At 39.1% G+C, this 13,286-nt stretch overlaps 1 protein-coding gene across 3 annotated transcripts in view; it reads right to left on the bottom strand.

The window, feature by feature from the left end:
• Nucleotides 1-13,286, bottom strand: part of LOC114561536 (uncharacterized) — a 125,423-nt gene that overhangs the window by 74,109 nt on the left and 38,028 nt on the right. For 2 of the 3 annotated variants that reach the window (XM_028587593.1, XM_028587594.1), the window contains exon 3: nucleotides 10,319-10,366. In XM_028587593.1, the coding sequence (XP_028443394.1) occupies nucleotides 10,319-10,366 (48 nt within the window). Of the gene's footprint in view, nucleotides 1-10,318; nucleotides 10,367-12,488; nucleotides 12,599-13,286 lie in introns of those variants that run through there. The other variant, XM_028587595.1, reaches the window with a different exon arrangement.

Raw genomic sequence — 13,286 nt, 5'->3', positions numbered from 1 at the left:
TTTTTTACATTTGGTATTGTATAATTTGTGCTCCAACAACGTTTGGCTGGCCACAGAGGTTGGTTATAGGAATTTAAAGAAGTCCACGTTGTCACTTTTTTTTTCCTGCCATTTTTTTTTTTAGCTTTTTAAGCTTGTGACACTGTTTTTCCAATGTTTTTTTCAAAGGTTCTGTATTTTAACTGTACACTGTAAGAAAAGAAATCCGTAGAAAAACGGACAATGTCCTGGCAGAAAATGACCACCTTTTCTCTTATTCTCTATACCAAATTCTCTTAATTTACAGTACATCCTCTGTACAATTAACAGATGTTTCTGTTAATCCAAAAATCCAAATAAGGAAAACCACCTGCTCATTACAGAAAATTCCTTTGTATTAACACGGAATATAAGCCCATATTTCTACAGCCTTCTCTGAGAGTGTATGAGTCAAAAGCAGCAAAAGCATCAAGCTGAAATAGCTGTCATTAAATGCAGTTTATGATATGTTTTCTTTCTTTCTTTCTTTCTTTCTTTCTTTCTTTCTTTCTTTCATTTTTTTCTTTCTTTATTTCTAGGTTTGTCCAAATAGGCTTTGGGCCTTCTGCCTATGTATCAACCTCAGGCAGGTTTTTAATGCCAACAAATCATTATAATGAGGCCACCACCATATCGCCGTACTATGAAACTAGACACTAGAAAATAGTGTTTGAGGACAAATCTATGTAATAATAACTATGTTATCAATTATTAATATAATACTAATAATTTACAAATCATATTTTTTTTTTCTTCCTTTTTTTCTTTTTCTTTGATGAATAGCTTTTTCAGCACGTATCGGCGCATGTCATAATTTTCCCAACTCAAAAGTAAAGTTTATTTCAGTGAAGTGTTGTTTTAACTGGCCAACGTTGCTGATCTATTTTGATTCTGATATTATGGGATGGAAATGATCCTGTGCATATGGATTTGCTGCTTCTTGCCATGTGTTGAGCTATATATTAAGATGATATAACTGAAATATGATTGCTCCCCCCCCTCAGCTAGATTTCCATTGGATCAGAGTACTGTCTACTGGGCTGCCTGTTTTGCCAATCTTCCCAGCACTTGTCACATGACCAATTCATATTTCCATGATAACTATATACAATTTTGCTACCATGGAACCAGCACTGGAAGTGTTTTTTGGCAGACTGAGCTTATAGAAAGTGTGTATTGTATTCGGGTATATCATTTTTTAAATGAAAACAAGTGAAATTAATAATGAATGTGAAATTTTATGACCAACTGTATGACCAATTATTTAGCAGAATTACACTGTGCACCTCTATCCTATACTATATATATTCCTATTTTTCTAAGCAGATGTTCTATGCTATAGTCTAGACACACACACACACACACACACACACACACACATAAAAAATCCTGGAATCGCCCCTGAGTGAAAAGGCTACAGAGTGACTCCAGTAAATGCTGAGCACTACACACTCCTGTCCTGCTTTAGATGTCTCATTCCTTGAGCACTGTGCTAAGAAGGGTAGCAAATGTGAATTACAACTAAGCTACTTAACCACGATGAATTAAGGCCTAACATTTGAAAATTTGATACTGAAATGACTGTCATTATGGTGCATTATGTGTGAGCATAATGATTGCTTTGGCGCTGTTTGAAGACAAAGGCAGACTCTGGAGGAAAAGTACAGTCAGAGGAGAAGTTGATTTCATGGCTGTTAATGATTTGTGAACTTCAAACCTTAATTTAAGCAGCCGTCTTATCCTGCCATTTCACAACTCATCTTTTGTTAGCTACCTAAATAGTAATGCTTCTGCAAATGATTTCTCTTTCTCTGGACACAAAGTGAGCCATATTATCCACAGAGAACTACTTGTCAGACAGAAAAAAATAGCTTTTTTTGGGCTTATGTTTGCTTTGTACAACATGTGCTTCAGTTAGGAACAAATACGAGAGAACATACTGTAAAGGCTTAAGATGAATAGTGTTTTAATCTTTCACTTTTTAATGGATGCAATGGCTTTGGAGAACAGAACTACACATTTTGAAATCATATGCGTCTTTTAGCAAACGTAGCAATAGTTAGATATACTGTACTTATGCAGAGTTTTCTTTGGCATCTGTTATGTTTTTGTGGGTACAAGACTTGCACCAAACTTCCAGGGTGTTGACAAAGAGATGAATTGCATACCAAGATCAGAGACCACACAGTAACTGTGACCACATTGTCTTCACGGCTGTATTATCAAACTACCAAAACAGACACATGGAAAAAGGGACTGACTTAGCCTCCTTTTTTTAGGATGTGTCCAAGGTTGCAAAAAGTGCAGGGACCAACTGGACCTGTTATTAATTCTCCATCAGTTTTAGTTTGGATGCCTGAAAGTCAATTAAAGGAAACTTAATTGAATCAGCCTCAGGACCCTCCCAAAACAGGAACTCAAATGAATTGTGCTTGAGGACGGATGGCAGGAAAGAGAGGGAGGGCATGGAGGTTAAATAAAAAGGGTGAAATTACAAAGAGTCTTTTCTTGGAATAATGGCTACAGACTGACCCTGCTATGATGTAAATTACATTTTGGGTGCAACCTTATCCAACCAAACCAGATGCTGTAGTTATTTCTTATCTTTTTCAAAGTCTGGTGACATTGTGACTCTTAAGTTTCAACGTGTTAAATTTTGTGTGGAATTTGCTCCAAATACAGATGCTACATTTACATTTGTGGAGACCAGGGGTTGGATGCATAAAACTCTGTGCAGATTTACAACTCAACTCTGCGTACGGACAAAGACAGACATATGGACAAAAAACCTTAACAATTTCCTATTTTAAGTATAAGACACATCTCTCTCCTTATATTTAAGCTCCTCCTTATCATATCACCCGCTGCTATCTCTAGTAAACTGTGTGTATGCCAAGTTTGTTATATTCGTTACTCAATGCACATATAAATACCAGTTTATGTATGGGAAATAGCGTATGCATTTTTTTGTGCGTATGCATTGTTTATAGATCTGGCTCCAAGACTACTTGAATTTTGGCGGTTAAGTTTAGGCACGAAAAAAGTGAGCGTTAAGCGCCGACGAAAGTTTAGTTTAGGAACCGAAACGACCGTGGTTTGGATTAAAAACACTCCAAAGGAACAAGTAATTCCTGGGAGAAAGTCTTTTGTTTTCCCCCTTGATGTGAACTCCGCTCCCTGGCTTGATAGTCTTCTGTTTTAACGCCCACCCATCCACCCTGATTTCCTCTCTATGCAGCGTTTTAATACAGCAGCAGATAATGTGGTGCGCACAGCAAAAAAAATAGTTACAAAAATTACAAAAATTCATTTAAACAGACATTAAAAATAAAATACAAAGATGGGGTTTCCTTTCCTTTTTGTCAAATACACAGCTGCAATACATGTACATAAAAAAATACATAAATTACCCTATAGGTTAAATAAAAAGCCCTATGAAAAAGCTCCTTCAGTTGTTTTCACCAACAATAACAGACTGAATAAAAGAGAGAGAAAGAGGGAGAGAGAGAGAGAGAGAGAGAGAGAGAGAGAGAGAGAGAGAGAGAGAGAGAGAGGGAGGGAGGGAAGGAGGGCTCATAGAAAAGAGAGGGAGCGTGCAATGGACTAAAGTGTATGATACAAAAACTTTATTTGACCGTAAAGCCAATTGTTACGGGTTATGTAACGCAACATTAAAACCTTATCGATATAAACTGTTTTGTCTAATCCCATATCTCGTTTGAAAATGTATCGATATAATGTTGGGTTGCACATTAGGTGCTTTGGGGGCCTCCTGTAAGATATTTTGGGGTTACAATAGGTCTGGAGAAAGCTGCAATACCGGAGGACAAGCAATCAACCCTTTCCAAACTGTACAAACTGTAAACGGGCACTCCACTAACTTAGAATTTTTTTTAAATGTTATAAATATTAAATTTAAATAAACACACACACACACACACACACACACACACCCTCAAGGCCGTGTTCCATTGTCCTGTGAAAGCCATGAGGAGGAATTCCTTTCATGTGTCATCTCCTGTCACAGTACTGTCCTGACAGAGGCTTAGTGACATATGAGAGGCCTCGGCAGAATGTCCTGCTTTTAGTCAAATGAAGAGTCTGGCAGCTGCTGCATTCATCAAAATCAAAGGATAATCTGCTTTCCATATAAAATCAAGTGATGATTAACATTTTTTTTAAAAGAGGGGATGGGAATGTAAATGCTAGCACCTTTGAGGAGACACTTGAGATACACGGGGCGGGGAAACGGTGCAGAATTGTGTCAGAAGATATGGAAGTTATATGAACGAAGTGTATCAACTAAGCTTTCAGGTTAGACCGTCACTCTGTACTAATTTCTATATTATGATTTTAATTGCCTTTTAAAACCAGTTCATTTGGATTACTTCCTTCAAATAGAAATAAATCACAGATTGGGCACTCATGCTGTAAAATGCTAACACTATACAAAATCTAGTGTAATAAATTCTATTTTAAAGTCTGCAACGGAAGGTTTTAAACATTTTAGAAGGTTTTTCCTTTTGATAAATCATACTAATTTACGTTTACATTTATTCATTTGGCAGACGATTTTGTCCAAAGGGACAAACAAATGAGGTACAATCCAAGCCACAGTAGATCAACAATCAGTAATATATCCATGTGTGTGATGGAGGAAATTGTAAACTAGCACATTTACCATGGCTGGAGAAGCTCTCGGTAATCTGCTATAACGTAAGAAAAGTAGACGGTCATAGCTTCCCAGGTTGCAGTCTCATTGGTCAACAATCAAGTCTGCCCAAAACATTGGGAGAGTCGGATTTTACAACACCTCCAAAGTCTTTTTTGACAAGAAAAAGTTGACTCGCGCACTTTTGTAGTGAAAAAAAAAAGCTGGCAGCGTTTTTATCCCAAAAAGCAGCCGAGAGCATCTTTTGTTGCTATAACAACAGCTACTGCTACAGTATCCTAGAGCGATATGTCGAGCGGTGCTAACGTTAGATAAAACAAAGTGGTGGAGCGAGCTAGAGAACTCGCCACTATAAGATGTCACATTACAGATTGGTTTAGCATTGTACAGTAATTGTATTGTACAAAACTGCTAAGTATTATATTGTGTAATGTAATTGTTTTGTAATGTAGTGTTTTGTATAGACATCAGTGCAGTATAGAATCTATGTGATACCTACTTTATGTATGTATATGTGATATGTACTATATATGCATTTTCTGCATAACTCGCTGTGTTCCGACTCCATTTTTTCTTGTTGTTTCCTGTGTGTTTTTTTTTCTCAGAAAAGTTGATATGTTCAACTTCAAAAATGAAGTCGGTGGTGGTGTTTAAAAAAGCGCTCAGGACTTTTTTGAAAACACAGTTTACTTCATAGGATTATAATGTAGTATAATGTGTATAATGTGGTTGCAGTGGGAAATGATTGACATTACGTTCAAGGGTATTTACGTATATCTTTAAGCAACTTAGAATTTGCCAACAAAACCATACATTTCAAACTCACATTCACATTTTCAAGCAATCAACAAGTAAGATTAGAGTGCTCTGCTTTTGACATAAATTGTTTTCATGCCAGCTAATCAAACGGGTTTTCTGACTAGCAACATTATTTACTGTTATAAAGCCTTGTGTCCTGTCATGAAAATTAACACTGAATTCACAACCAGACAATTGAAGCAGCAGCACACTGGTGAAATTAAATGCCCTGACAGGAAATAAAAGCAACCCAGTTTACACCAATATGGCTCCGACAGTTATAGGTGATATACTCCTCATGGTACCAAGAATTACTATTTTTTATTACGAATGCATCATTAGACACACAGTCTGTCCTCCTGACCCCAGCTCTGTTTCGGACAAGAGCTAATCAGAGCCAAGGAAGGGAGCTGTGAATGTGCTTTCTCCTTCAAAATCTCAAACCAATGTCTTCTCCACCGGACTCCAATCAAAGGGAGCAGAGGCCATTAGGCGGCTCTGGATCTCCTTTTCTTTATAATTAGACCCTCCTGGATAGACCGAGCACCAGCTAGCCCTCTGCTATTTGTGGTAGGCCTAATTAGTCCAGAATGTGAGCTGTCAACATGCAAAAATCGTGCCAGTAGGTCCACAATGCCCAGTCACCCCCACTGTGTTCAACAACAAGCACCTAGCCTCGGCCACTGGAATGCATTAACTTTCTCCACTCTTTTTTTTTCCCTCGGCGACTCGTGTCAAATCCAGGTCCCTCAGAACAAAATCTTAATAATTAACTGGCAAATTTGAACATGATTGCTTGTGACACACCTACTCTGGTAATTATTGCTTTGAGGCCATGTGCTAATTAATGCATTCATTGCCCCAACACATTAGCATAACTCATACAAATGGCCCACATTTGAGACCACGTTGCAAAAGGGGAAAAACAACATACAAGAAAAAGCAGCATCGCCAAGAAAAAAAAGCTGGCAAATGAAATGGCTGGCACATTGAGTTGCAGATTGTATGATGAGCACTGCTTCCTTAAAGTCTTAATGGCTAAAGCCTCTTAATGTTAAACAAGGATGATTGCAGTTATGCATTTCAGAGTGATAGCAGCGCAGGACCAAATGATTATCACTATCATCATTACAGTCATTGCTGATGTACATATACATCTCTCTGTGGACAAATATTAAATGGCCGTGCCACTGCAGACATTAAAATGTTATTATACTGATGCATTCACTTTCTGTGGCAGAGTTCATATCAATATACAGCAGAAGCTTCCCAACAATCATTCTCTAAATGGCACTGCTGCATTCACCAGCCCTGCCACTAAACCCTGTTCATGGCTGTTTGGACTCTCAGTGGGATGTCTCTGCTCAGGATTAATAATTGATGACGATGCCATGGGTACAATGGACTAAGACAACTGCAACGGTCAGTTAGAGATGCTGCAAAGTGCAAGAAATGTCCCCTCATAGGTAAAGAGCAGAGATGGTTGTAACGCCTAAAAAATGTGTTTGCCTGCAGCAGAATACTGTCAGGGAAACAGGGAAAAAATGAAAATGAGTTCCATTTAAACAGCACTGAGTTACATTATTACAGTCAGGTAGGGGTCTGCAGGTTAACATGACAGCTCATGGTAGTAGTTGAACCTCTGTTGATATATCATGGGGACATTTCTTTTTTTTTTTACAGCAAATCAGTACACTACAGCACAGAATCCTTTAAGGTTATAGGTTAGGTCCAATGCATAATATTTGATAAAGTATAATAGTGCAGCATGTTGAACAGATAAGGTAAGAAGCAGTTTGTTTTGACTTGACTTTGTTGCAAAATTGAAGTTATTAAAAAGAAGAAATGTAAGTTTTATTACAGCGCCCCGTGCATAAGTGTTCTCCAGGGAGCATGAGTTTTTGGCTTGAACTGATGATGTCAGTACTGTGACTTAATTAGTGCAATATATGTGTGGGTGGGCACTAAGCAATATCACTTCATTTCCAAAGGCCACACAGGAAGTTATAATATATTTAGCACAATTTAGCACATTGACCATACACGTTCCAGCCACATATACTAGGTTTTGACCTAGTCTTGTTATAATGTGTGACAAATACAACACTGAATGTACAGGAACTGCCAATGATACTGCTCATATTATGCTCATTTTCAGGTTCATAATTGTATTTAGAGGTTATATCAGAATATGTTTACATGGTTTAATAAAAAAAAAGCTATATTTTTGTTGTACTACACATTGCTACAGCTCCTCTTTTCACCCTGTGTGTTGAGCTCTCTGTTTTAGCTACCGAGTGAGGCATCTCACTTCTCTTACATCTTTGTTGGGAGTCGCACTTGCGCAGTACCTAGGTCAGCACTACAAGCCAGTAAGAAGCAGAGTAGGGCGTGCCACGCTAGCAGCTAGGCGAGCATTATAATGTGTGTTACAAAGTGACGCACGCCACGTCCATCACGGAAGTAAAGGCTGGACTACAATAGAGCTGTTTGGAGCAGTTTGTGAACAGTGTTTTCTGTTGGAGATGGTAAGTCCCTTTGGGGTGGACTTTGGGCTTTTTCACTTTGTAAACCTATTACATGGACAAAAAAGATATATAACACAATAAAGAAAAGGGAAAAAGCCTAAAGCATAATATGAGCACTTTAACAAATGACTTAATAAATAAAAAGTAATATCTGGTGGAAACCAGTCTTTATATTGGCAACAAGTTAGGCTAACTAGCATTGCCAGACCTATCTCCACAGAACTGCGGAGTAAGGTCTGGCCCCTACTGGCCCCTACAGCACACATACATTCCTGGATAGGAGAAAACGCTCTGGGTTGTTTCGCATTTCTTTGAAGTGCTCATATTATGCTCATTTCCAGGTTCATAATTATATTTAAAGGTTGTACCAGAATAGGTTTATGTGGTTTAATTTTCAGAAAACACCATATATTTGTTGTACTGCACATTGCGGCAGCTCCTCTTTTCACCCTGAAAAACTCAGCAGCAGCAGCAGAGAGCAGAAGCCAACAGGCAAGTGTTATTTACATAAACTTCTGGTGTACTTACAAACTTTCCAATCCATCGTTTTATGAGTGCATAACCTATTTGTGCTAGTGTAGAAGTTTGTTATCATTTCAGGCATTATTAGTGGGGTCATTTACGAGATACAAACCTGGATCCATTAGCGCCTGCACTAAGCTATTCAGCTGATAACGCTACTCTACGCTAACTCGCCCAATGTTCGACCCAGGTGAAAAAAGCTTCTGGGGGGGTGTTTGGCTCGAGGTCATGGTGCAAAGGACCCTAGGGTGAAATTACTCTGAACCATGACTTTAAGGGAGAGGTGTCTTACATCACTATGTATGGTTGATAACAAATGCTATGTGGGCTTGTGTTATCATTTGTCTGATATACGATTATGAGGATTATGACTCCAGTCAGTAGCACGCCACGAAAGTTAACAGCATATCTCCCAGCATCCCTGGCTCTCAAATGTCAGTCAACCACTGCCAAGGGAAACACTCAGCCCGGGGCTTCAAGTTTAAATGCTGTTTCTACAAATAGGTTTTATCCTCTTTAGAAAAATATACACAATACCCACTGTATCATTATAGTTTATATTGAAATACAAAAATTGAGAAGAATTCCAAGTTCCGTTCAACTCTAAAATCCATGTCCTGAAAACATACTCATCACCCTTTTGGTAAAGAAAAACTCCAGCTGTATGTAATAGAGACATGTTGACTTGGATAAAAGAAAGCATCACACTCCGGACCAATTGGTCTTTGACCCCAAATGGAGACAAAGACAAATTCCTAGATGAATAACAACAATCAGTGAGACTTCCCCACGGACTAAATGTTTCATTTAACTTTCATCAGTGTGTGAATCTGTGTGTGTGTGTGTGTGTGTGTGTGTGTGTGTGTGTGTGTGTGTGTGTGTGTGTGTGTTTGTGTGTGTGTGTGTGTGTGTGTGTGTGTGTGTGTGTGTGTGTGTGTGTGTGTGTGTGTGTGTGTGCATGATTTCATGTTTAAAAAATATCTCCGAAATCCTGAAAGGTCGTTGTCAGAGTAACTGTGACATTTTCTTCCACCGCGTGGATCCCTCCCATACATACACACAAGAACAGACAGCAAAGATCACACTGTCAACCCGCTGCTGTGGAGCAAACAATGAATAAAACACTCCGTAGCCAGCACTTGATGCTTTGACCCACGGCACAAGCATGAATACATACAACACATCAACAGCACACTTCCTAATCTGAGATGGTTAGTAATGTAGCCACCTTATCCAGCATGCAACCCCATCTGTGATGACACATCAGCTCCAACATTTCACACGAATAAACTCACAAACACAAAACACAATGTGTTGACGGAAAATTTGCATTAGCAATGTACCACAGGAAAGCGTGATTAATTTCTGCTCATGAAATGAATACAGATTTGGTCATTACATGGCTTGTATCCTTTGCCAAATATTGTCCCTCCTTTTTTCAAGGGCGAGTGTTCTGCTGCAATAATAAGGAATATAAGACAGCTTACAGCTCATAAGCAACACAACTGTTGGAAAATCAGCTAAATCACAGAGCAAAACAAAGACCTGATTGCTCATTAGTATTATGGATCAGCTCTGTTTAAATCTGTTTTGTAAGATCCAGTCACTGTTTAATGACTTAAACGGTGTTTGCTTAAATGCTTGCTACCTACATTTCACACAGGAAGATTAAAAGAATGAGACATCATCAGATCTGTCATTGCATTTTTATAATACCCTCCCTCTCACACTCTCACACTCTCTCACACACACACACACACACACCTATTGATGTACTTGCCTTGGCTTTGCAGATAATGCAGCGCAGCCTGTCTTCACTCCCAAATCCCTGTAAGGAAACAATATTTAAAAGTAATTTAGTGACAGTGAACCATCCAAAGTTCTAAAGCATGGACTGTAGAATGACATGCATGAGTGAGAAATCATTTGTTTGTGTTTTGATCAATAAACTAATTACATGTAAATTGAAAATGTAATTGCATCTCTAACCCAAAGCTGTTAAAGACGCCAACACAATAACAAAATAGGAAAAATGTTGTGTCAGAAAACACAACATTTCACATTGTTGTGAAATGTTTAGTTGTGTGTGTGTTTTATCCAATGTTGCTCATCAGTATCATAATTAATAGATGGACATGCATAACTAGATGTTTTAATGCAAACACTTAATGTACCACTTCACACGACAGGACTGCACATGAAACAAAAATAACGTTGGCAATAATCTTTAAGCTGGTGCTAACTATCTGAATATGCTAATAACAAGAAAAGCAGTTGTACAAACACAAACTGCCAAATCCACTGCTAATATGCATGGCATGTAGGAGCACATTTTGATAGATGTTAATGGCATATAATTATAGAACACTGTCATTAGGCAATGTGATTTTTATAAAGACAACCATTGCCCCTGGCACTATGGCCTGATTGCTGTGAGTGTTGGGCTAATGAATGTAAACCAAGTCTGTTTGCAGTGATGAGAATTATCAACCCATGAGTGGGCTGGTGGTGGGGGTGGGGGGGTGGGCTGACATGTCAGCATTTAAACTTATCTTCTCTCTATGTTTTTCATGTGTTCATATTGGTCAGTGCTTTACTCTCCAGCAAGTTGTTGCCATTTTCCAAACCCCTCTTCTCACTTCTTCCCCCCCTAACTACAATGTATTTTATTTTAGATAGATTGGGTTATAAATTCTGAAGAGCATTTTTTTTTGTGTGCAGAATATCATTCCTATTAACTTCAATAGAGTAGAAATTAAAATACATATTATATACTGTATATCCGTCGGGATAGCAAGTGTGGTATACCATTACTTTCCAAAAGCCTGCATCCTTGCTCTGTATTTTCTCAAGCTGTCGTTGGGCAGTGAGACACACCAGGCCACACTTGGCTGGTGTGGTACAAGCCATACAGTCCCCCCGTGCCCTTGTACTTTGTGCTGCGAGGGGTTTCACCCCTCTAGGAATGCACTCCCTGTAATGAGGGTCGGGGGTCAAAGTGCTGCCGCGCCTGGAGGCCGGGATCTCCTAGGCACACTCAGTCACTGACTCTGTCCCTATATTTAAATTCTGCCTCAGGACATGTTTTTCAAAGGGCATCTCCTAACTAGTTCCTGGTTACTAATTAGTTTTTATGCCATGCTATTTGTCTTTGGGAACCTGAAATGGGGAAAGAGAGGGGGGCACAAATGAGGCAGTCTAAAAAAAGATAGCGTATGGTTTGGCTCAGTGCAGATGATAGTCATTCAGATAGTCCTCGGCTGCAAACATGCTGAAGTACGTATCAACAGTTGTGGAAATTAATGCCAGCGCTGTTTTATTGTTTGAATGCAGCCTGTTTTGGTGACAACATCAGTGTGATACTGTTGTGGGTGAAATTAAATAAGGACGTGGAATTTGCCCTTTTTTTCTTCAAGCTGCTTTTAGGAGTGCTAACGGTGCATGCTATCACTCCCAGCTGGCTAGCTCTGTCTCTCTCTCGCAAGTCAAATCATTATTGGATTACATTTTCTGGCTTCATAAAATGTGGTTAAGAGGCACTTTAGACATATGTGCATGACCTCCTTTCCAGAGATGGCTATCAGAGCAAAAGTGACAGGTCAATTGCTGATTTCTGTTCTGTAAAAGGGAAAGGGGCTCCCTACCCTGAGCACTCTAAAAGGTTGCACGCTCTCTCTCTCTCTCTCTCTCTCTCTCTCTCTCTCTCTCTGTTTCTCTCTGTCTGCTTCTCTCACGCACAAAAAACTAAAGTAGTCTCGTAGCATCAGCACACACTCTCAGCAAAGAGCGGTGTTCTGTGCGTGCATGTGTGTGTGTGTGTGTGTGTGTGTGTGTGTGTGTGTGTGTGTGTGTGTGTGTGTGTGTGTGCCTGCTTCATGAGCCTGAGCGTGTGTGTGTCTGTATATAATTGTATAGTGGGAAGACACACACTTAATGGAAGTGGCTCTTACTCTGACAGCTGGGTGTTGCAGATGAAAGGTCTGCTGTAGCATGATGTCTACCACTTGTGGAGTATCCAAAGAGACCCAAAGCTCACAGGAGTGGATGGCACAACAGCAAACCATTCAACAGCAGACACACATTTTATGCTTAATTAATATACAATGATTGTATGTGATAATAACTAATTCATATATTATGTACAGTAAAGCAACTTACAGATACACACAGTATATTCTGATACAGAGTTAGAACTGGATGTTATTATTTAGAGTTGCATTCTGTGCGTACCACACATGGAAATACAGATATTGTACAGTCCAAAAGTGAATAAGTGACACAGATTGAATTCATTTTCACTGTATCTGCTCTTAGGCTATCTAGTCAAAGCTGTACTCGAGCAATGTAGTATTGCACTTCCATATAGCTGGGTGACTTAAGAGATACAGATTTAAAACATATTGATCAATATTGGTATTGTCTATATCCACGACGTTCCACTTTCAGGATTGCTCCATTTCACTCTTTTTTTGGGATGTCCGTTACCATTTGCTTTCTTTCTTTGGATAGCCTTGCATGTTGAAGTTGGACATGGTGATCTACATGAGTCAGAACACTGTACATCCTGCAATCAGTGGCGAGGAAGGTATATTTTCTTATTTTTGGGGGCCATTTTTAGGCCTTTATTTGACAGGACAGCTGAAGACATGAAAGGGGAGAGAGGGGTCAGAGGTCGGGCCGGGCTCTCTGTGTTGATTAGTAAACCTCTGTATTTGGTTTGTATTTGGTCTACCAAGTGAGCTATCCGG

The sequence above is a fragment of the Perca flavescens genome, chromosome 9, assembly GCF_004354835.1.
Source record: "Perca flavescens isolate YP-PL-M2 chromosome 9, PFLA_1.0, whole genome shotgun sequence".
Lineage (NCBI taxonomy): Eukaryota > Metazoa > Chordata > Actinopteri > Perciformes > Percidae > Perca > Perca flavescens.
This window is presented reverse-complemented; position numbering and strand designations above follow the sequence as displayed.